This window comes from Achroia grisella, unplaced genomic scaffold, assembly GCF_030625045.1.
Source record: "Achroia grisella isolate CSIRO2021 unplaced genomic scaffold, CSIRO_AGI_Agris_v1 utg780, whole genome shotgun sequence".
Lineage (NCBI taxonomy): Eukaryota > Metazoa > Arthropoda > Insecta > Lepidoptera > Pyralidae > Achroia > Achroia grisella.
Window position 1 is genome coordinate 7,856,525 of NW_026713020.1, and position 25,704 is coordinate 7,882,228.

Sequence of the window (25,704 nt, forward strand, 5' to 3'; positions counted from 1 at the left end):
TAATTATGTCTAACATTACATTTTATCTAGACCTAAGTCGATACGCTTTGATTTTTGCCATTAACTAAAATGTTATTTATCATATTGCTGTTAGGAACACGTTAAATTTGATTGATTGAAACACGTTAAAATTAAGCTTATTTGCAATAAAACACATGTATTAACAATTAGTTATCGAGCAATCAGGGATATCACAAGATTAGCATTAAATTTAGTACCTACAACGCAATTGTTATTCTAAACAGATTAATTTTACGTTTAATTTCGTATGCATATCTGTAGAATTTTATGTGAAATGTATTTTATCTATGTATTATAAATTTATCACTGTATTAACATAGTTATGTACTTATTGTAGCAGGAAATTGATGTTAAATACAAATTTACAACTAGTTATCATAATAATGAATAATTCTTCCCCTAAAATTTTAAATGCTCACTAAAATTTTTAAGAAATCGATTAAATCCCATTACCTCTCCACTTAAATCTCCCTGTATTCCTTCTTGCTATGTGTCTTGTTTCTTTGCATATGACATTGTTGTTTTGTACTTGTATTTCTGTGTATTTATATATTTATATATGTATGTATATTTTGCTTGTAATTTTTGTAATTTTATATTTTTATATCTATGTATGTATATATTTTACATATAGTATATATAATGTTTGTTATTTTCTAATATTTATTGGTATTATTATCCTATCCCTATTATTACGTTTATATATATATTCTTCCATTCTATTCATGCGCCACCTACCACTTTTGTTGTATTTTCTCTACCTAAAGGTTGTCTGGAAGAGATTGCTTCTAGCGATAAGACCGCCTTTTGTACTTCCATATCTCTTTTCTTTATAATTCTTATGTATTAATTCTATTGGTGCAATAAAGAGTTTATAAATAAATAAATAAAATGTCCAGACCTGTAGCGGCGTGGTGGGCCGGGTCATTGGGCTCCCTAAAATATGGTCGAGCGCAGTGATGGCTGGCTCATCCGTCGTACTCGACATACAGCAAGACAGACACAAATACTCATTATGTTTATTTTTAATTATGGTAAATTAAGTTTAATTATATGTACATTTTATATGCTCTTTTTTTTCGTTTGTTGTTTATATTGTATTTTTTACATTGCACTGAATAAAATATTTTTCTTTCTTTCATTAATACAAATTTTTGCACCGCGTGAATCGAACCCATGTTTGCAATGTGTGGTGTTGTATCTATGTGGTTATTTACATTAAATCTGTGATAAATGTGACAATAAGATACGTAAGCGTAAAGAGAGAGCTTATCTCTGTATTCACGCTTACGTATCTTATCGTACGGACCTCTCTATTTACGTATTACAAATAGAAATATTTTTTATTCAAATAATAATAATAATAATATCTCAGGACAATTCACACAGCGCCATCTAGTCCCAAGCTAAGCAGAGCTTGTGTTATGGGTACTAGACAACTGATATAAATACATGGATACATTTTTTTTCGTAAATAAATACATATTATACATAGAAAACACCCAGACCGATACAAACAATCATACTCATGAATACAAATGTTTGTATCGGTCTGGGTGTTTTCTATGTATAATATGTATGTATTTACGAAAAAAAAAATATCTATGTATTTGTATCAGTTGTCTAGTACCCATAACACTAGCTCTTTAGCTAGCTTAACTTGGGTCTAGATGGCGCTGTGTGAATTGTCCTGAGATTATTATTATTATCATTGTGAAGAATTGTCAAGAAACTCAACAGGATTTATGTTATTATTATTATTTTTAGTCAGTTTATCATTACATAGTATAAAACAAAGTCGCTGACGCTGTCTGTGCCTATGTATGCTTAAATTTTAAAAACTTCGCAACGGATTTTGAAGCGATTTTTTTAATAGATAGAGTGATTCAAGAGGAAGGTTTATATGTATAATACATGTACACCCGTGCGAAGCCGGGGCAAGTAGATAGTTATTATATAATACTAATATGATATCTACTACCTCTGTAAATATTACAATTTTATGTTTCACCCGAGATCACCCAGAGAGAGAGATTTTTTTATGGATAATGGTACACCCGCCTGCGCTAACAGTATACGCTGGCGGGCACCAGTGGAGGATGATAAGATGAGCATGAGATCAGGTCAGTTAGCCCATCGTGAGAAATTCACCAAGAATTTATCACGATGGTTTCCAGGGGGAACCGCGTGGAGGTCAACCTGACATGGTACATTGCTAGCAATAAGATCATCAGTCCACATCACTAATAATCCCCTTAATATATATGACTTAAAGTTAATAAAGTTTATTATTAATTTGACAGTTACCACATTTCTGTCTGTCTGGATTTCTGAATCTGGATGATCGTAAGTATGTTTGTCACTGATAGTATTGTTGATTTTAATGAGGACATGAAATTATTAATGGAATTCCGACCACGAACTGTATCAAAACTAAGATGGCCACGTTATCAGTGTGATAGCACGATAACTGATAACATATTTGATATTATGATTATAACAGTCAGTACAGTGCGTGCTGTTCACGGCAGTAGATTAACAATGAGACCGGCAGAGATTTAGAAAATGGTGAGAGAAAATTATATATATTAATAATATATAAGTACAATATTTGTATATATTTATACATTTATATTTTTGTGTTCTATTATTATTTACATAACCTAATTGTACAACTAAGAACCTAAAATTAAAAAGCTTAAAAAATATAATGTGATGACTAAAATATATTATTAAAAGGGGTCCCTTTAGGCAACGTTCCGAAGATACTGGCAGCGTTCCCTCTTTGAATAGCTAGACTAATTCTTTGTCCGAGGTAGCTGCCAGCTCTTCGGTCTTCTGTGATGTCGACTAACCTTTTCGTTATTTCTTTGAAAAGTCTTATAGCGCTAGGACCCCACGGACCAAGGGTCTCGACACCGAATGGGACAAATTCATATTCGGAGTCTAGACCCCTATATTTACATGTTTTGGCTTTTTCAGCCGCTTCACATGCCGCACCAGCTCTGTTTCTGTATATATTTATGTAATATATTATTGTATCTCTTATGTATATATAATTTTTTTTGTACTGTTTATATTTTGTTGCATTTTGTTTACGTTTATCATTTTGCACCGCCAACAATAATTCTCTGCACCACTAATGGTTGACTGATAGAAAATGCCGCATGGTGTTAAGTCCGCCATATGTATTGTACTATATATATTGTATTGTGTGCATTGAAGTTAAATAAATAAATATTCTAAATGCGCCCGCGGTAAAAATTATTTTATAAAAAATATTTGTTTCTTTAAATAAAAAGTAACTTATGTCCATTCTGATGTGTCCAAGAACATGTGTAGGACATTTCATGAGGATCAGTTCAGTAGATTTTGTGTGAAAGTGTAACGAACGTCCCTACTTTCACATCTATACATATAAATAAAATTGGAGTGTCTGTTTGTAATATTGAAATAACCGTTTTTTACTACATGCATATGAATATAAATACGGTACATACACCAAAATAAGTTTTTTTACAATTTTTGTCTGTCTGTTTTTACAAGTTTAGCCGGAACAAACAGTTCCGGCTAAACTCTGAAATGGCTGGACCGATATCGACGGAATTTTTTTTGCCAGGTAGCTGATGTAATAAGGAGTAACTTAAGCTACTTGTATTGTGAAAAATTCTTTCATTTTAGAAAAATTAAATTCCACGCCGACGAAGTCACGTGTACAGCTAGTTTATAATATTAGTAAGGATATATATATACCTATATTATATGCATATACCTATATATTTAATGTTTAATTATGGAATGGTGCACCTGCCTGCACTAACAATTTACGCTGTCGGGGCTCCAGTGGAGGATGATAAGACGAACATAAGGGCAGGTCAGTTTTTCCATCGTGACAAATTCACCAGGAATTTATCACGATGGTTTCCGCGTGGATGGGAACCGCGTGGAGGTCAATCTGACATGGTACATTGTTAGCAATAAGAGCATATCCATTACTAACAATCCTCTTTCCCCTCAGTGTAGGCATATTATAAATACTTACGATAGATTATTTCTTTTTTATCAATAACAAAAGCTTTTGTGTTATTGTACTAAATTGAAATAAATAGGTACTTCTCTTATATATATAAAACTAGCTTTTGCCCGCGTCTTCGCTCGCGTAGTAGTAAGTATTATTATTAATTAGGTGTAGTTTTTGCGGCTTTACTTTTGTTTAGCGTGTGTAAATAATTAGGGCCTACAAAATCTAAGAAGATTTATACAAACTTTCATCCCCTATTTTATTCCCTTAGGGGTGGAATTTTTCAAAATCCTTTCATAGTGGATGCCTATGTCATTGTAGCTTTATGTATGCAAAGTTTGAGCCCGATCGGTTTAAAATTGACAAAGTTTCATACAAACTTTCACCCCCTATTTTACCGCCTTGGCGATAGAATAAATCGAAATCCTTTCTTAGCGGATGCCTACATCATAACATCTACCTGCATGCCAAATTTCAGCCCGATCCGTCCAGTGATTTGGGCTGTGCGTTTATAGATCACTATGTCAGTCAGTCACCTTTGAGTTATATATATTTAGATTCTCGTGTCACAATGTTATTTACCATACTCCTCCAAAACTCGACCGATTTTATGAAATTTTATATGCACATCCAGTAGGTCTGAGAATCGGCTACTATCTATTTTTCATACCCCTAAGTAATTAGGGTTGTCCATCCCTAATATTTTTTTTTATTTTTTGGACAAATTTTTTTGTTGTGTTTTTTATAATGTGGCTTTAATAAATACATAAACCCCTAAACATTCAGCCTTCTACCATAGACCTTTTAATAGTGATTTTGATGTACATATATGGCAAAATGTCTGTGGGGTCGTGGGAGTAGAAACTTATATTTTTGTATATACATACATAATATACATATAACAATGGCTAGACTAATTGTGAAGGATGGAGATCAAGATGACGAGCAAAAAGTAAAACGGCACCGTTGTAGTTGTAGAATATTTTTTGTATTAAATTGACTTATGTCATATAGAAAAAATATAATATTATAAAAAAACATAGATAATAAAAAAGGTATAAAAATAGTTTCCAACACTAATATAATTTATGCTAATCTTTGATTATATATTAATGTCCTTAATCCTAGTGAATATAAATAATACTCCACTTATCCTAGCATGCTAATAGGCAAAGTTGATGACGTTTACTTTACCTATTATCTTTCTATATAAGAAAGAAGAAGAAAGAAAGAAAAACTAGCTGTACCCGCAGCTTCGTCCGCGTGGATTTTAACTTGATTTTCTGAATGAATTATACCATGATGAATGACGAGCGTGCATGGCAATAGTTGTTCATGCACGGGATTTTCATTTAATGTTAGACATAGACACCTATATAAATATACATTGTAAATAAACTGGCTTTTAAAAAAAGTAATTCAATTGAGTTTCTTGCCAGTTCTTCTCAATTGGATCTATATACTGAACTGGACGGTAGGGAAACAATTAAAATTATAATGTTAAAATTTTGATTTTCATAATCGGATAAAATGTCCTACATGAATAAATGATTTTGAATTTGAATATACGAGTATATTTGCGCCGTATATATATATACTATCAGACCCGGCCACGCGTTGCTGTGGCCAATCTCTGGAATGGCTGGACCGATTTTGAAGGGGCTTTTATTGGCAGATAGCTGATGTAATAAGGAGGAACTTAGGCTACTTTTATTTTACAAAAATTAAATAAAATTCCACGCGGACGAAGTCGCGGACACAGCAGTTTATACCCCTCCGATCATCCCCAGTCCTCCCCTCCGTCCAATTCAAATGGGGATCGATATTACGACGGCCTGAGCCGAGGTTCGAACCCCTAGCGGTGCCATCAGACTAAAGTCGTATCCGTCAGGCGAGAGTTGGCCTTCAGCCGCTCCATAAGTCCTTCCTTGGTTTGGAGTGCCATCGCCCCCTATCCTCCGGTGAAGCTGTATAGGCTAGCTGCAGCTCCAAAAAAAAAAAGCGGTTTATAATTGTCACTATTTATGACTATTTTGTTGTTATTCTAAATGATACGAAACGATGAATATATTTTTGGATGCTTTTATTTAGACTTCTATCAAACAAGTGTATCAATACAGTTTACCGGATATTGATGTTCGGAAAAGTATCGAAATAGATGCGTTCAGAAATCACGATTCATAACAATAATATTAGTAAGGAATCAAATATCCTCACCGTTGCTTCTCAATACATTTATGAAAATATCATATATGCCAGAAGGAATATAGACAGTTTCAAAAGAGTTAGTGATTGCACTAATAAAAGCTTACGTAACAATAACAAACTGATTTTACCTAAATGTCGTTTGGCTAAAGTTAGTAATTCGTTTTATGGCAATTGCGTAAGGTTTTACAATAAAATACCAGAGTCCGTTATAAATGTGCCAGAAAAAAGATTTAAATGTCAAATAAAACAGTTCGTTTGCAAAAAAGCTTACTATAAAATTGAAGAATTCGTTAACGATAATAATGTTTTTATGGAAAAACTTTAAATCTATAGCACTGACAATATTATCTGATTACATTAATAATGAGTGCGTAGCGACTTCTATGTTGATTATCGCATGCCTCTTACTTGTTATACTGTAATTATTTATATAAAAAAAACACCTATTAAAAAGAGCAACACACAAGTTTCTTGCTCATTCATCTTGTGATGAATCTGCATTCCGAATGAGTGGTAGAATCAAAATATGACTATTCAAAAGTGCTTGTAATGAGTTTATTTGAATAAAGAATATTTCTATTTCTATTTCAAGAAAGGCAGTAAGGGTTAGTAAGATTCCATTTCGAGATTTATAAGAACACGCGTGGGAAATATGACGACTGAGGTAACCAGAGATAAGAGAATACGAGTGTTACAGCTGTAGGTATGAGTGAATAAGTTATACAGCAATCCCGTTATCAGAGATATACCGAAGGAATGTGTCGCTAACCAATCAAATCGATGTTACTATATATGATTAACTCTTTAATATATGACGTCACAGCAAACAATAATTAATTTTAAATTAATGAAGAATTTATTATTTTACTTCTCAAGGTATTTCCTGGAGATTAAAAGAAAAAAAGGTAATTACAGGTTTCTTTGGGGTTGGAAACGCACATTATAAAACTCTGGTAGAATCTATTATTTACCTCCCAAGGTACTAGAGATTACACGAAAAAAGGGTAATTTAAGGTCTCTTTGGGGTCGAAACGCAGATTATAAAACCACCAATTATAAAACCATCAAATCTACCGTCAGTTCGGAATGATTTCGAGATGAGAACTGACTATCGCACGTTTAGTTACAAACTGCATTAACTCGAAAATAACAAATTTTGAAAATGGACTTTAATTGTTTGTCTTAAGATCAAATTTCCTTTTTTTTTCGGTGGTTTGTATTCACACACTTAAACTTAAATTGTAAGTAAGAATAAATTATTTAAAAGAGCAACACGCAAGTTTCTTGCTTATTCTTCTTGTGATGAAACAGCTTTCCGAATGAGCGGTAGATTAAAAAAAATGTTATGACTATTCAAAAGTGCTTATATTAAGTTTATTTGAATAAAGATTATTTCTATGTGTAATATGTGAAACAATATTCTATTTATGTATGTTTGTGTGCTTGTCTTTTATATTATATATCCGGCCAATTACTCCAACTTTATGATACACATATCTAGGACAACTGTATACCTAAATTCTTGACATAAAGTAGGGTTACCAACACCAAATTAAAAAAAACTAGGATTTGAAGTTGGAAAACCAGGACAATTTAGTTTAAAACCAGAACTCAGTAATATACATGTTATAATTACATTATTATATAATATCAATAGGGTAAATTAATAAAATTCAAGTAATGATAATAATCAGTTTTTAATACTTAAAATTATTTAAAAAAAACTACTATAAGAGCAGGTATTATAAAAATGGCGCGTGAATTTTGAAAATACATGATCTTATCAGGGCGTTTTAAAACCTAGGACGTTGCTTAAAAGCTATCCAGGACACCACAGGACATTATAAAAACTAGGACATGCTCTGGGAAAACAGGACGGTTGGCATCTCTAAGATAAAGTGATGTTGGTAGAGATTATGAATTGTTTGAACGCGATATTAACTTTATTAACACTCTTACAGTCAAGGCACCATGTTTAACATGTTCTATAATTAACCTTCGTATTCGTAACTAGTAGCAGTTTGCGGTTCTGTTCGCGTCAAATTGAGGGAATGTTATTATATAGCTTTCATTTAATAGAAACTTCGAATAAGCTGACAGCTCAGATTAAATTTATTGATTTTAGAAATATGAAAGCATAGCGGTTTTTGTATTGATTGCCGCATGCATTCTTATGTAAAATGTGAATACTATAACTATCAGATGGCAATTGTAAGTAGCTTTGACGTGGTCTAGTGTTTTGAGTAGTCATGCTCACTAAAATGTCCAGACTTGTGGCGGCGTGGTGGGCCGGGTCATTGGGCTCCCTAAAATATGGTCGAGCGCAGTGATGGCTGGCTCATCCGTCATACTCGTGAACGGGTGCTGCTTGTGGGGACTGGTCTGCTCTAATCACTATGACTGATTTCCTCTTATTAATTGTTTAACCAGTTGGTTATATATTCAATATTTTTTCTATTTGAGTATTTAATTGAATTAGTGCTAGTTGGTGATTTGTATTCATACACTTAAACTTAAAAATGTAAAGTAATAATAAAATTATTTAAAAGAGCAACACGCAAGTTTCTTGCTCATTTTTCTTGTGATGAGACAGCTTTCCGAACGAGCGGTAGATTAAAAAAAAATGCAATGACTATTCAAAAGTGCTTCAATGTAAGTTTATTTGAATAAATGATTTTCTATTAAATAATAATAATAATAAAAATATCTTTATTGTCTAATAATAATAAATAAGTATCAACGGCGCCTATACATGTACTATACAAAATATATAATAATAAATAATCGTGGACAATTAACACCACGCCATCTAGTCCCACGGTAAGCAGAGCTTGTGTTATGGGTACTAGACAACTGATATAATTACTTAGATATTTTTATTTTGTAAATACATATAGTACATAATATATATACATTTGGTAATCAACGTCTATGTGACAGACTCGACCCATTGGCTTTGCGGCGAGATATTGCATCTCTCTGCATTTTCTACCGCATATATCACGGGGAGTGTTCTGAGGAATTGTTCGGATTAATACCAGCTGCTGAGTTTCACCACCGTACCACCCGCCAGAAACTGAAATACCATCCTGATCATCTGGATGAATGGCGGTCTTCCACAGTGCGGTTTTCTGGAAACTTTTTGCCTCGCACAACCACACTGTGGAATCACCTTCCAGCAATGGTATTTCCGAACCGATACAATATTGAAACCTTCAAGAAAAGAGCTTATTCATTTTTAAAAGGCCGACAACGTACTTGCAATTCCCCTGGTGTTGCTCATGGGCGGCGGTAATCACTTACCATCAGGTGAGCCGCATGCTCGTTTGTCCCCTGTGTTATAAAAAAAAACATACAAAACACCCAGACCGATACAAATAATTATACTCATAAATACAAATGTTTGCACCGTTAGTGGAATTAAACCCGCAACCATTGGAAGTAAAGTTCATCACTGAACCACTAGTCCAGCCATTGAGATGATGATGTCCTGAGATTACTTTATTTACAAAATACACATTTTACAACACAATATAGTAAAGAAAACAGAGTATGTAAAAGATAAGAAGCAAATACAGTATATATACCTTGACGTCTTTGGTGGTCTAGTGCTTTAGCACACTGACTTACTTCCGATAGTCGCAAATTCGATTCCTCGAACGACACAAACATTTGTATTCATGAGTATGATTGTTTGTATCGTTCTGGGTGTTCTCTATGTATAATATGTATTTACTAAAAACTATATATCTATGTATATGTATCAGTTATCTAGTTATGGGTATAACACAAGCTTTAGCTAGCTTAACTCGGGTCTACATATGTGGAGTGTGAATTGTTCTGAGTTTATTATTATTATACTTGGTGTATTTTTTTTCTCACCTTTTTTTGCTGGGTTCTTACGCTTTGTGGCGTATACCACACTTATTATTATTATACCTAAAAAGGTAAACAAAACATAAAAATATGCAAAATCACAACATTATTATATTTGAATTAAAAAGAAATATATTAATATATTTAAGTACGTATATATCTAAGTAGTAACTAGTAACTACTGCATTTAAAATATAATATATATGTATTTATTTCGTAATTTAGCATCCCCTCTATAGGAACACATAAAACAATTAAAACTTTCGCCGTATCAAATGGCGGCTGAAGTACTACTTAACATCATAATACAAAACAATGTGATAATAAACATAATAGGGAAGTAAAAAAAATAAATATAAAAAATACAGTATATATAAAATTTCATACAGACGTTCCTTTCTCCTTTCGTAATATGTGTAGCACTGTGATGAAAAAAGTACTCCCATATTTAGTACTTACTACGGGAGTACTTATAATTTGGTCATCATATTTGCAGGAGACAGAGAATATAATCATAGTGAGCGTGTTCGGCGGGGTGTGGCTGGTGCTGTTCATCATCAGCGTGGTGCTGTGCGTGCAGGTCTCCAGGCTGAAGAAAACCATCTCCGACATGCAGGCCACCGGCAGGATGCGAGTGCAGTAAGTAGATCCCATCTATCACCTTCACACGATACGATCAAAATAATTCATCAAAACAATTTACATAGAAAAATATATATATACTCAACGTGACCTGATGTCCCGTTTTAAATGAGACTGTCCCTTTTTATTATTACAAGCCCCCCGGTCCTTGGAATAAATTTTGGGACGCAAATTTGTCCCGTTTTCAAAATCCACGCGAAAGTTTTTAGTAGTCGAGCCGGACGGTTTTGAATTTGATAATTAAGGTGATATAAAAAAACGTGTGAAGAGTTTCATTCTTACTTAGAATCTTCACCAGCTGTGTTAAAGTAAAGTTATTTCTTCAAAAAATATAAATATAACTAAACAAAATGTTTAATAACTCATTTACTTTATTTGTTATTTACCTTTCTGAAAGCTAGTAGCTACCTCGAGCAAAGAATTAGTATAGCTATTCAAAGTGAGAACGCTGCCAGTATCTTCGAAACCTTGACTAAAGTGACTCCTTTTAATAATATATTTTAGTTATTATATTATATTTTTTAAGGTCTCTAGTTTAGGTTAATAATGTTAGTTAGTTATTTTGTAAAAATGTTTAGTTATATTTATATTTATCTGGTATATTTTTAAATTCGTAACGTTTTTTAAGATAGATAAAAGTGTTTTTATTGATTATCTAATAATTATATAAATAAACCAATGTCCCGTTTTACGTCAAAGAATAAACGTCAAAGATCAGGTACTACATACATTTTCTTCTTTATTTGCCGTCTCCTACCGGAGGTTGGCAGTCATCCTGGCGATCTCAATTTTGTCCACCGCTGTTCTGATTGGGATCTGGTGCTGATCCCGAACCACTGTCTTAAATTCTCTAGCCAAGATGTACGGAACCTGGATCTTTCCTTGAATTATTATTTGTAAAAAACTATATTTTTTCTTTCTCATTATATGTCCAAGGTATTGCGAGTTCCTACGCTTTTATTACAAATACATACATATATTATTAATAGTAATCAAATATCATTAGCAACACTGACATGTCCAAACCTTGTAATATAAAACAACGTACAAGCTTCTAAAAAAAACTACGTTACAAAATATAAGTCGCAGTGTCTCGAAAAATAGTCGGTCGCTCAGTTACTGTAATCTGCTTAATATAGCTCTGTCTTGGTCTTACTCTCTACTCTTTCCTTCTATTCTTCCTTCAATAATATTATTCATAAGTTCGTCGTATCGTCTCAAGTGCCCCAACATTTTTCTCCGTCTATTCTTAATATTTATGGTCTTTTCTATAATCCTTTGCAGACTTCTTCATTTCTTATTTTATCTTTCCAACTAATTCTTTCTATTCTCCAACACCACAATTGAAAAGTTTCCAGCTAGTCGCAAGTAAAATTACGAATACTCTTTGTGACAATTTTCAGAAGGTTAAAAATGAACAATGACAAGAACCACGCGTTCCACAACCCCGGCCTGGTGCCGGATGAAGAGTTATCGCGGCGAGGGTTCGCCATGTACTCTCCTGATGATGTGGAGGCCAGCAGAAACCCTCGGTCAGACCCGTACCGGTGAGACTTGTTCCATATCTACAAATATTACATAGACTTAATACAAAATCTACAAATGACCATACAGACAAACGTCACAAATGGATGGATTAGGATGGTAATCCTAATCATTTGAAAGAATGGTGTTTTCCCAGAAACTTTTGCCACGCACAACTACAGAATAAGAGCTATTTTCTTCTTAAAATGCTGACAATGCAGTTGCAATTCCCCTGGTGTTGCGGGTGCTCATGGGCGGCGGTAATCACTTACCATCAAGCGCTCGCTTCTTGATCGGTCAAATTTCTCCTTAATCTAGTGGTTTAGAATACTGTCTTACTTTCCGATGGTCACGGATTCGATTCCCTGCTCGGTACAAACATTTGTATTCCTGACTATGATTGTTTGTAAAGATCTGGTGTTTTCTTTGTAAAAATATATCAGTTGTCTAGTACCCAAAATATTTGCGTTGTGTGAATTATCCTGAAATATTATTGTTTTAAACTTGACGCGGTCATCATTTATACGAATAATTAGTAAAAATCACGGGATCTTACCACGTTTTATATTTATTTGCTGAGTTCCCGATATTTCGGTAGCGTTTCAACCACCATAATCACGGGTAAACTGTTTACCCGTGTAACTGTTCACCTCAATTCAAATAAATATAAAACGTGGTAAGATCCCGTGATTTTTACTAATTATACGTATATTATATATTAGGTACGATATAAGTGGAGGATGAGCCTCGTTTTTATCATTAAAACTAGATTATTGTCATCACTAAAAGACAGATAATAAAGTTTAGACTTATCTAACTAACTATATAGACTTAATTCAGACATGTATTGTATGACTCATATAATTATACAGCTACACCACTCACTCATGTAAGGAATGTATGACTAAGTTCCTGCCTGAATCGGATAATTGCTACAATAAAATCTACGCACAGATATGACGTAGAGTTTATTATGAAATCATCTGCTATGGCTATCTCATTTACTTCAGCCGACAAGCAGCTTGTTTGTAATATATATTCGACTAGCTGTGCCCGCGACTTCGTCCGCGTGGAATTGAAATTGAAATTGAATAGAAAAAAACTTTTTTTAGAACACAAAGTGTGTTCTAAAAAAAGTTTTTTTCTAAAAAAAAAGTCTCGTCAAAATCGGTTCAGCCATTTCAGAGATTAGTCGGAACAAACAGACAGACAAAAATTGTTATTTTGATGTATGTACCGTATTTATATTCATATGAATGTAGTAAACGGTTATTTCAATATTACAAACAGACACTCCAGTTTTATTTATATGTATAGATTACAAGGTGATATTAGGCAGTGAAATTACAGGGTACGGCTGCATTGTATCACCAGCAACTGAACACTGTTTGGGTAAAAACAATATATGCATCATGACTAAGGCTCTCTTTCTATTCTATTCTATTGGACACTGCAAGCTGAGCACATGACGAAATTAGGCCTTACCTTCACATCAATCTGCAGATTTTGCCAAGCAGAAGAGGAAACGCCACTACATATCCTATGTGGCTGTAGCCCACTCATGCATAAACGAAACATCTCCTTTGGAAAGTTTACATTCTATCGTGAGGAGATAAAAACCATCGCTCCGAAGAATATCCTTCTTCTTGTCCCTCACGGGTCTAGCGAACTTTGAATAAGGGCGAGCACAATATGTAGATCTATACAGATCGCAGTGTTATAAGTCTTAGCACCTGACCCCCCAATATAGGGGGGAAAGGTGATTGTTAGCAATGTGGATTTATGACCCCATTGCTAGCAATGTACCATGTCAGGTTGACCTCCACGCGGTTCCCCCTGGAAACCATACTGATAAATTCCTAGTAAATTTGTCACAATGGGCTAACTGACCTGACCTCATGTTCATCTTATCATCCTCCACTGGTGACCCGCCAGAGTAAACCGTTAGCGCAGGCGGGTGCACCATTCCATTGTAAACCACAAAAAAAAACCCCCCAATATAAAAAAATAGCACACTGTTTTACTTCAATGCTAACTCACAATAAAATAACTTATTTAGGAGTGGGGCACCCTTATCATGGAGGGGTATGAGAGATGGATGTTGGCCGATTCTCAGACCTACTCGATATGCACTCAAAATTTTATAAATATCAGTAAAGCCGTTTCGGTGAAGTTTGTTACCAAACCCGCGACACGAAAATTTTATATATCGACGACCTCGGTGGTCTAGCGGTCTAGTGCACCGCTTTACGACCGATGGTTGCGGGTTCGATTCCTCGCACGGCACAAAAATTTCTGTTCATGAGTTGATTGTTTGTATCGGTCTGGGTGTTTTCTATGTATAATATGTATGTATTTACAAAAAAAAAATATATCTATGTATATATGTATCAGTTGTCTAGTACCCATAACACAAGCTTTAGATAGCTTAACTTGGGTCTAGATGGCGCTGTGTGAATTGTCCTGAGATTATTATTATTATTATTATATATTAGAGTAGTAAAATTATTATCATTAAATTATGGAATGAACTACCTGCCGAGGCTTGCTCTATAGACTACAGCATGGGGTTTTTCAAAAAGATACATTAAGGTTTCTCAAGGGTCGACATCGAGCACGCAACGCCCGTGGTGTCTCAGGCGTCTATAGGTTACGGTAACAGTTTACCATTATATGGGCCTTCGACTTATTTACCACCATCGTAGTATAAAAAAAAATTTACACAAAGTTAAATAAATATTAGCACTATAGTACAATGGTGATAACAGTACAAAACAAATCTTTATCCGCTTGAGATAATGTCTTTGATAAACAAGATTAGTGGATGTCGTTGAAAGGATGTGCGTTGTTCAAGACTACATTACATACATTCTACATATATGTATATTATGTATGTTCTTACAAAAAAACAAGCTCTTCTTAGCGTGGGATTAGATGACGCTAAATTATCCAAAGATATTACTATCACAATTGCTATAGTTCCAGTTCCATAAAAAATATACACGTAACAATCTAGGCAGTGATCTAGGACCACTCCTCACCTCTATTCCAATTATTAATTTTACGATCATCTGTAGATGCTTAGGGATAAAATACAACAACAGTAGTACAAGAGAAAGAATACTCGGCTCTATCTCCAATTCAATTAAGGTTTACATTTGCGAGCATATTTTTATTTTTTATTCTTTCAGACAGACGGACGGGCGCTTCGTAGAAGAGCTGTCGCGAGAACTGGATTCTAGACAGAGGCAGTCGACCGCTCCACCCTTCTTGTTGCAGAGCATAGAGGACAATAAGAGGAAGAGCATGAACTACACTTTGTCTGACGGGCGACAAAGCCAAACCAACCCTAACTTCATATACTGAAGGCACAAAATAATCTCGCAAACATATGGCGTGGACGCGACGCCATAAGTTTGAGAGACAATGTCTTGTTAACGTCAGACAATATTTGGGAAGCACTGAGTGAAAATACATTGAAATCTTTTTCACCAATTTTCGTAAGAAAATCGCTGTAAAAGTTTATCAGTTAGTTTTTATTTATTTATAAGGATTTAATTATAATTGTATTTAATATGAGATAAGTAAACTTAATATAATTTCTAAGGTCCTAAAACGTTTTTATTTTTGTTATAAATAGAAAACTAGTCTTATTGTAATGACTTCTTATTCTAAATAGACTGAAAGCAAAAGTTTTTCGATTCCATTATGATATTTTGGTACCGTACAACAAAATTTTAGTTGCACATATTAAGTCTGTTTAATACAAGAAATCATCGCAATCATTTTACATAATCAAGCCCTTAATCGTAACAAATTAGTCTTTAAAAACTCGCACGTAAGATCTAAATTACATTTAATTACTGAAATAAATATTGCATTAAATACTCAATCTCCAGATAGTCATCATATCTTATCAATTTCCATCAATAAATAACTAATAACATTTTATAATCTACAATTCTAATGAAGTACTTATCATTTGTATTTACAAAAACTTTAAGTAATAATAATTTAGTCAGTTTCCTCAATGTCATATATTTGAGGCTTAATTGTTAAACCCAGTTGCTAACAATTCAAATTTTAAACTTATTAAAACCTCCAGCTAATTATTCCTGGTTGATATAAATCTACTAATTTCTAGCCAACTTGCAATATGTTACTACCCTAAATCCTACTCCTATTTTTATCCACCAAATCTGGGGGTAGCATCAACAAAATAAGTCGTTCGTTGTACGTCGCGTCGAGCACACGCAAATCAACATATTCTCCACGAATCAACGTTAACGGAACCATCAGCCGCGATCTTCACGCAATCATCTGATTAGTACATCATCCAGTGAAAATCATCGTATTGTTGTGCGTTTTTAAAGTGAAACGGCTACGCGTATAATAAGACCTGCACGCGGGGACGACACGAACCAGGTTGGTCCTTAGTTTCCCTTTTTTACCCAACAATTCCAAAATCCAGTTACTGATAATTCTCATTTTAAACTTATTAATTTCCAGTTAACGCGTGGTGGACCATACAATGTTACAGATGGAATTGGAAACTGTGTAATAATTTCATAAAAAATTACAAAGCTATCGATTTTAGACACTATAGAGTACTCATTGTTAGCAACTGCTATACATACTGGAAATGGCTACGCTATATGAGTATTGCGATCTCTGTCTCAAATAGATAAATATGAATCAGTAGTTGACAATTCTATGTTTTATCTTTCTAACATAGGGTCGAGTGCGTCTTATGTAATTTGTTGTCCTCTTCCTACATCTGCCAGAGGTGCACCGCGGTTTTTTCAATTCATTACTCTGTATATATCTTGGATTAGTCTTCACTTTATTCTTTGGGCGCGGATAATTCAAATAATTCACTTCTTCCTCTTCATCGTTGATTTTAGTTTTAGATTTGTTACTTTCATGCGCATCTAATATGTCCTGAATACTTTTATACGCCTGAGTTTCTTCCGCATTACCGCCGTAAGTCAAAAACGGCTTAAAACCTCCAGTGCTTTTTGGTAAATCCACATTTTTAACCTTATCGTATTGCTCAACATGTTTCAAATAGTCGTATGCATCTGGGTCGGTTTCTTGGCTGATTGGTTTGAAATCGCTATAGCTCACAAAGTTTAAAGTGGACTGGGGTAATTGTGCTGGCTGCTCGTAATCTAACAGCTGTTTTTGGAATATCTTCGCGTAACGATCTGCGAAATTCTCCATGTCAGTATTGTAGACGTAATCATCGTTATAGTTAGCGTCGAGTAGTCTCTCCTTCTTTTCAGAGGCTAGAGCCTTCTTCTGTGTACTACCTCTGTAAGAGATGCTGGGCGGCAGGGATGCACCGTAGATATGTTTGTCAGAAGTTTTGCCGTAGATCTGATCGAAAATTTTATAATCATCCGCCCAAAATTTGGTAATACCTGAAATAAGTAGAAACAATGTTTGATTAATTAGGTTAAATGTATTAGTGATCTTTTTGATGTATCTATGCTTAATATTATAATTACAAAATTATGTTTGTTTCTTAGCGACTACCCTATTTATTTTCAACTAAACAGCTTTAAATATATTTTGTATCATTGGAATATTAGACGACCGAATTGGTCTAGCGGTTTAGCATTCCGCCTTACTTGCGATGGTCGCGGGTTCAATTCCTTGCTCTATACAAACATTTGTATTCATGAGTACAATTGTTTGTATCTGGGTGTTATGCATGTATTAATGAAAAGATTATATATATAACTAGCTGTTCCCGCGACTTCGTCCGCGTGTAATTTAACATTATTTTTCTAAAATAAAAGTAGCCTAAGTTACTCCTTATTACATCAGCTACCTGCCAAAAAAAGTCCCGTCAAAATCGGTACAGCCATTTCAGAGATTAGCCGGAACAAACAGACAGCCACAAGCCACAGCAGACAAAAATTAGAAAAAAAAAATATTTTGGTGTATGTACCCTATTTATATTCATATGCATGTAGTAAAAGACGATTATTTCAATATTACAAACAGACACTCCAATTTTATTTATATGTATAGATTATTTGCATCAGTTGTTTAGCTCTGCACAGCTTGGGACTAGATGGCGCTGTACGAATTGTCCAGAATTATTCTTATTCCACGAAGTCTCGTATAGTCAGCTACTGAATAACATAGTAGAAATAATTCGACATAAACAAACAAAGTTGTGCAACTCCATAAGTAAGGTACTTAAAATGTGTTGCAAAACATATTACCACTTTCCTTTGTTTAATGTGGCTGTATAACGTTGATTGCTTTTACCACTTTTACAAAGTATGACTTCACCAGTTTCGTTTTTGGCGAGTAAGCGTGAGTATTGAACGATTACGTGTAGTTAGGTTTGACAACTTGTCTTGCCAAAAAAACGTCTAAACTGGTTTGGATAAGAAAAAAATAAAATATTCGAAAAAAAAGTAAAAAACGTACCTATATACTGGTTTGAATAGGAAAAAATGAAGTTTTAGGAAATAAAATGTATTTTTTTCAATTCATGTTTTTATTGCTTTAAAAACGTATTTTTGTGTGCTTTTAACACTAGAACTGTAGTGTCTAGTAGAGGACAAATGTCCACAATCACACAATTGACATCTAACATTTCGTTCAGTAATTGTAAATCGTTTCCATGATCCGTTTTAAAGATTTTATTCTAAATCGTGTAAAAATAATGAGTATTTTGTTTTACGCATTACAGTAAAGGTAGAAAATAAAGTATTTTTGCATACTTTATTTGTATGATAAAGTATAATTACGAGAAATAAAGTAGGATACGTTATTATACTATATAGTTGGCAACCCTACGTGTAGGTCACTGTTGCATCATACATACAAATACGCAGTACCTATAGTGAGTATAAATATTTGAGTAGAGGAAAGTAATAACTGGAGTAAATTAAAAACAAAAAAATCATATTCTAATTCTTACTTAATATTATAAATGCGGAAGTAAATATCAGTTGCACTTTCACGCGAAACTAAGCCGATTTAAATGAAATTGGGCACAGAGATAGTTTAGACCAGTGATTCCCAAAGTGGTCTATATCGACTCCCAGGGATCTACGACAAACTGCCTACGACAGCGGTCATCTTAACTAGGGATAGAATTTTACAAAAAATTAATACCAGGTAAGAATCGGGGGTCCCAAAATCGAAAAATATGGAAAGGGTACGACACAAAAAAGTTTGGGAACCTATGCTCTAGACCCTGAAAAAGGACATAGGGTACCACAAAAAAAATGGTTGTAAGGTTGTATGGAAGCATCGTCATTTTTAATGTTGGAAACTTATTATTAACGGCATATTTATTTATATTTAATCTGTTGATTAATTTATCTATACTGTCCTCTCCTCATATCCTAGGATAAATAAATATATAAATAAATATGACGTTCCAGGTTTGTACAAATTTTACTTTAAAAAAAAACAATATAACAATCACAACGACTAATTTAATCTTATTGTGTATTTATATTTGACCCTAATAAATTAGTGCCAGTTAGTAGTTTGTATTCACACGTTTCGAATTGAAAAATGTAAACTTACAAGGATTATTTAAAAGAGCAACACACAAGTTTCTTGCTCGTTCTTCTTGTGATGGAATAGCTTTCCGAATGAGCGGTAGATTAAAATGTATGTCTATCAAAAGTGCTTAAATTAAGTCTATTTAAATAAAGGATTTTCTATTCTATTCTATTCAGCACAGTTTGTAACTAGATGGCGCTGTAACATATTTCGGCCTTTTTTTCTTTATCATTCTTCTGTGGTGAGTCTGCGTTCTGAATGAATGGTAGAATAAAAAAAACTATTCAAAAGTGCTAATATTAAGTTATTTGAATAAACATTATTTCTATTTCTGATCTATATTCATGTGATTATACAAATACGCTTATTCTATTACTAGAGATGAAACGGATAGCAGTTTGGCCGGATATCGGATACCGGATATTCAGCCAACCATGTGACCGAATAGCCGGATATCCGGCGGAACTTATCTAACTAATAAATTCGTTTTCTTACTATAACAGTCATTTACTATTGAGTGATTAAAAATTTTAAACTAAAACTAATTTTATTCCTTAAGTAATACTGAGCTCAGTATTACTTAAAAAAATATATTTTATCCAGATTTTTAGATAGAAGGAAAGAGGGGGAGAGGAAGACCAAGGCACAGCTACATCAAACAAATTAAAGACAGAATTGGAGTCGTGTCGTATCAAGGCTTAAAGAGTATGATGGAAGATCGTGAAAAGTGGCAAGAGCTCCACCGACAAGAGCATTGCTCTTAAATTTATGAATGAATGAAGTAGTTATCCGGTATTCGGCAGGATAGTATAAAGGCCGGCGGATAAGCCGGATACCGGATAGTTACCGGATATCCGTTTCATCTCTATCTATTACTGTCCTATCAGGATTAAGTAGATCGTAGGTGGGTACTTAATTATCGGAAAGGAAAATCGCGAAACTAGATATGAAAGTGGACTAGTTCGCACCTATATTATGGAAAAATCTGTAGCAATATAAACTCACAGCTTAGAAATTAAACGTTCACGTAGAAATGTGGTTTTAACTCTTTAAGGTTTAGTTTATTAAATAAGTTTCCTTCCGCTTTTCTTTTTTTTTATATGTGTTAGAATCTTATAAATAACTAGCTGTCCTCGCGACTTCGTCCGCCTGGACTTCGTACGCGTCGCGTAACTTTACTTATCTAAAATAAAAATAGCCTAAGTTACTCCTTATTACATCGACTACGGGCCAAAAAAAGTCCCGTCAAAATCGGTTCAGCCATTTCGGAGATTAGTCGGAACAAACAGACCGACATACAGACAGACAAAACTTATAAAAAATGTTATTTTGGTGTATGTACGATACATACACCAAAGTAACATTTTTTATAAGTTATTTATATTCATATGCATGTAGTAAAAAACGGTTATTTCAATATTACAAACAGACACTCCAGTTTTTAGGTATTTATATGTATAGATGTATAGATAATAGACCTTTAGGCCTTTAGACGTGTGACGGATTGTCGTGGCCAGTATTAAAAAGCTTTAAAGTTACAAATAAAAATATATTAGCAACGTACCAGATTGTTTTGTAACTCCACCGCCACCGTACACACCCATCAGGAAACACACCACCGTCACCGAAATCTGAAATAAAAACAGCCGCATCATCATCAGGAAGTCGAACTCGTAACCCGCGGGTTGCGAACAAATAGTAACATTATGTAATGCTAACTGCAACCGCGACTTCGTCCGCGTGAAATTTAACTTTATTTTCTAAAATAAAAATAGCCTAAGTTACTCCTTATTACATCAGCTATCTGCCAATAAAAGTCTTGTCAAAATCGGTCCAGCCATTTCAGAGATTAGCTGGAACGTTACATCAGCTACTTGCCAAAAAAAGTCCCGTCAAAATCCGTCCAGCCATTTCAGATATTAGCCGAAACAAACAGACAGACAGACAAAAATTGTAAAAAATGTTATTTTGGTGCATGTACCGTGTTTATATTCATATGCATGTAGTAAAAAACGGTTATTTCAATATTACAAACAGATTTACAGATTTACAGACAATTTTATTTATATAGATGTGAAAGTAGGAACGTTCGTTACACTTTCACGCAAAATCTACTGAACTGAACTGAATCTACTATATTTATATTCATATACTTGTAGCAAAAAACGGTTATTTCAATATTACAAACAGACACTCCAATTTTATTTATATGAATATTGCTAGATATTATAATAAATAATATCTAGAAATATTTAGACATTTTATTTGATTGTTAAATAGAATGACCTATAGCACAAGCTCTACATAGATTGGGACTAGCCGCTGTGTGAATTTTCCTGAGATATTATTATTTTATTTTAAACGAATAAACAACCTACAATTTCCTTAATATCAAACGGAGCCTTGACATACTAAAACAAAAATATTATATATATTTGATATTTAAATTCAAATTCAGAAATCATTTTAGCCGCTTATGAACGTAATTTCTTTTACGTTATAATTTTAATTTTTTTCCCCACCGTCCAGTATGGTATATATAATATATCTAATTGAGAAGAACAGGCAAGAAACTCAACAAATAGAATGAGGCGAGATTCGAACCCCTAAAGATGAAATCAAACTAAAGTCGTATCCGTAAGATAGATGTTGGCAATCTGCATTCGTTCCGCAAGTCTGCAGTATGCAAAATTAAAACTGTTAAGGGCGAGTGCATAGGACGCACTCGCCCTATTTTTTTTTATGGGTGATATTCCTTACTAATATTATAAATGTGGATTGATACACATGTTCTAGAACAGGACACTTTATTTAAAAAAAAAAGTCTGCGCTAACGGTATACGCTGGCGGGGCACCAGTGGAGGATGATAAGATGAACATGAAGTCAGTAAATATATAAATGTCAGTTAGCCCATCGTGACAAATTCACCATAAAAATATCACGATGGTTTCAAATATTATTAATTATTAATAATAATAATTCAGGGGGAACTTGTGTTATGGAGTCAACCGACAACTGATACAAATACATATATACTTTTTTTTTAATGCATACATAATATATTTAGAAAACACAGACCGATACAAACAATCATACTCATGAATACAAATGTTTGCGCCGTGCGAGGAATCGAATCCACAACTGGAGGTCAACCTGACATGGTACATTGCTAGTAATGGGGTCATGAGTACACATTACTAATAATCCCCACCCTGCCCATGAATAATATTATAATTTCGAAAATCGGTCCTATCTGTTTGTTTGTAACCATTTTGCATCCCCCATATCACAGGGTTGTTGGTAATAGGGACAGTTAACTAATTTCTAATGATATACCAGATCGACATCCCAATGAATTCGCCACGATGAATAACTGTCCTGACTTCATGCTCATCCTATCATCCTCCACCGGTGCCCCACCCGTTTTCCCATGTAATACCCAGCGTTTTCCGCTGGAACCTAAGTGGTCCCGAACAGTGCGGTTTCAGAGGAGCTTCTTCCCGCGTACACTTAGATTGTGGAATGAACTTCCCGCCGAAGTTTTCCCACGAAACTACAGCATGGGGTTTTTCAAGAAGGGTATATTAAGGTTTCTTTAGGGTCGGCAACGCGCATGTGATACCACTGGTGTTTCAGGCGTTCATAGGCTACGGTAACCATTTACCATCAGATGGGCCGTATGCTTGATTGCCATCATCTTAGTATAAAATATATATATATATAATAAAAAATATATATATCGAAATTACGACGGCCTGAGCCGAGGTTCGAACTCCTAGTGGTGGCCTCAGACTAAAGTCGTATCCGTCAGGCGGGAGTTGCCCTTCAGCCACTCCATAAGTCCTTCCTTTGGTTTGGAGTGCCATCTGCACTCGCCCCCTATCGTCCGGTGTAGCTGTAAAGGCCAGCTGCGGCCAACAGCATTAGGGTAGGCCGAAAAAAAATAATTAAAAGTAAATCTACTTTTAATTACTTTTAATTTTTAAAATTTTTAAAGGTTAGGAGAATTTTTCTAAAATATATATAGCCAAGTTACTCTTTATTACATCAGTTACCTGCCAAAAACAGTCCCGTCAAAATCGGTCTAGCCATTTCAGAGATTAACCGGAACAAACGGAGAGACAATGTTATTTTAGTGTAAAAATATTCATGCAGTAAAAAACTTTCAATATTACAAACAGACACTCCAATTTTATTTATATGTATAGATGTATAGATTATGTCTTTTATAAAAAATGATTCCTACCTTTTGATGTACGACCATGTTGTTACTGTAGTTACACTTGCACCATTTCACTTCCACTCAAACGACTTACACTGCCGATACGATGAAAGTAAGAAGAGTGATACGAGACATCCTATTATAAGCTCGCCAGTGTACAAGACATGATCGCAAGTGTAGGGGACAGCGGGCGGACTCGATTACAAGTGCGGCCGCCTTGCTACGACGAATATTATTTATAATTGAAATTAAACTTCATTTTTCTAAAATAAAAGTAACCTAAGTTACTCCTTATTACATCAGCTATCTGCCAATAAAAGTCTTGTCAAAATAGGTCCAGCCATTTCAGAGATTAGCTGGAACAAACAGACAGACAGGCAGACAGACAAAAATTGTAAAAAGTATTATTTTGGTGTATGTACCGTATTTATATTCATATGCATGTAAACAAAGGTTATTTCAATATTACAAACAGGCACTCCAGACTTATGTACCAAAATAAATCAGTCATAGTTATCAGAGCAAGCAGCTCCTTCAAGCAGAACCCGTTTACGAGTATGACGAGATGAAAAAGGGAGAGCTGGGCATATATTTTCCGTGATTTTTCATTGATGCTCCGCTCCCTTCGATAGTGGCGTGTTCTTATTCGCCGTAGAACAAAGGAGAGTAATCTCTCAAAAGGCATATATTTTCCGTGATTTTTTGTTGATACTCCACTCCCTTTGATATGGGCGTGTTTATAATCGTCGTAGAACAAAGGAGAGTAATCTCTCAAAAGGCATATATTTTCCGTGATTTTTTGTTGATACTCCACTCCCTTTGATATGGGCGTGTTTATAATCGTCGTAGAACAAAGGAGAGTAATCTCTCAAAAGGCATATATTTTCCGTGATTTTTCAATGATACTCCACTCCCTTTGATATGGGCGTGTTTATAATCGTCGTAGAACAAAAGAGAGTAGGCTCTCAGAAGGCATATATTTTCATTAATGCTCCGCTCCCTTCGATAGTGGCGTGTTCATATTCGTCGTAGATAGACCGCACCGATCATTCACAGGCCGGCCGGGCTCCGTCTGAAGCGAAAGCCAAGTTCAAACTCCTAGCAACAGGTCCTACACCCGCCCTGTACTACTAAACATAATTACTAGTATCTACAACACTTGATCTCATATCGACTTTTTATAATTTATTTATATGCACTCCTTAAGAGGCTTGTTGAATAATTAAAAAAACTTTTACGTACTAACGGATATGTTATTGGCACGAGTCTAACTTTTACTTGAAAGTACTTTTTTTATAGCAAGGGATAAACAAGCTTGGGGCTCACCTGATGGTAAGTGATTACCGCCGTCCATTAGCACCCGCAACATCCTCGGAACGGTGAGGTCGCTCCGTGAAGCCTGTGAAGACACCAGGACTCTTCTGCGCTTTTGGGAGGAGCTTGGCTGGCTACTTTAGTAGTTTGGCTCTACACGCACAACGGCCCGAATTTTGCGGAGACTGGAGTCCAACATACAATACAATAGCACCCGCAACATCAGAGGAATTGCAATTGAGAAGGAATAAGCTCTTTTCTTGAAGTTTTCGTTATCGTATCAGTTGATTCGGTGATTCCACAATGTAGTTGTACGTAGCAAAAAGTTTCTGATAA

The 25,704-nt window shown here is 34.5% G+C and overlaps 2 protein-coding genes across 2 annotated transcripts; one reads left to right on the top strand and one right to left on the bottom strand.

The window, feature by feature from the left end:
• Nucleotides 1-2,526: 2,526 nt before the first annotated feature.
• LOC131850966 (uncharacterized) lies at nucleotides 2,527-15,872 on the top strand. The gene is made up of 4 exons (XM_059201384.1): nucleotides 2,527-2,589; nucleotides 10,623-10,765; nucleotides 12,172-12,315; nucleotides 15,484-15,872. Exons 1-4 carry the CDS (start codon nucleotides 2,587-2,589, stop codon nucleotides 15,656-15,658), a joined length of 465 nt encoding a protein of 154 aa, XP_059057367.1. The 5' UTR covers nucleotides 2,527-2,586; the 3' UTR covers nucleotides 15,659-15,872.
• A 137-nt stretch (nucleotides 15,873-16,009) lies between these two features.
• LOC131850961 (uncharacterized) lies at nucleotides 16,010-24,210 on the bottom strand. Its single transcript, XM_059201380.1, has 3 exons — nucleotides 24,079-24,210; nucleotides 21,396-21,462; nucleotides 16,010-17,715 (listed from the first exon to the last, which is right to left on the bottom strand). The coding sequence occupies exons 1-3, from the start codon at nucleotides 24,094-24,096 to the stop codon at nucleotides 16,988-16,990; spliced, it is 813 nt and encodes a 270-aa protein (XP_059057363.1). The 5' UTR covers nucleotides 24,097-24,210; the 3' UTR covers nucleotides 16,010-16,987.
• Nucleotides 24,211-25,704: the final 1,494 nt, after the last annotated feature.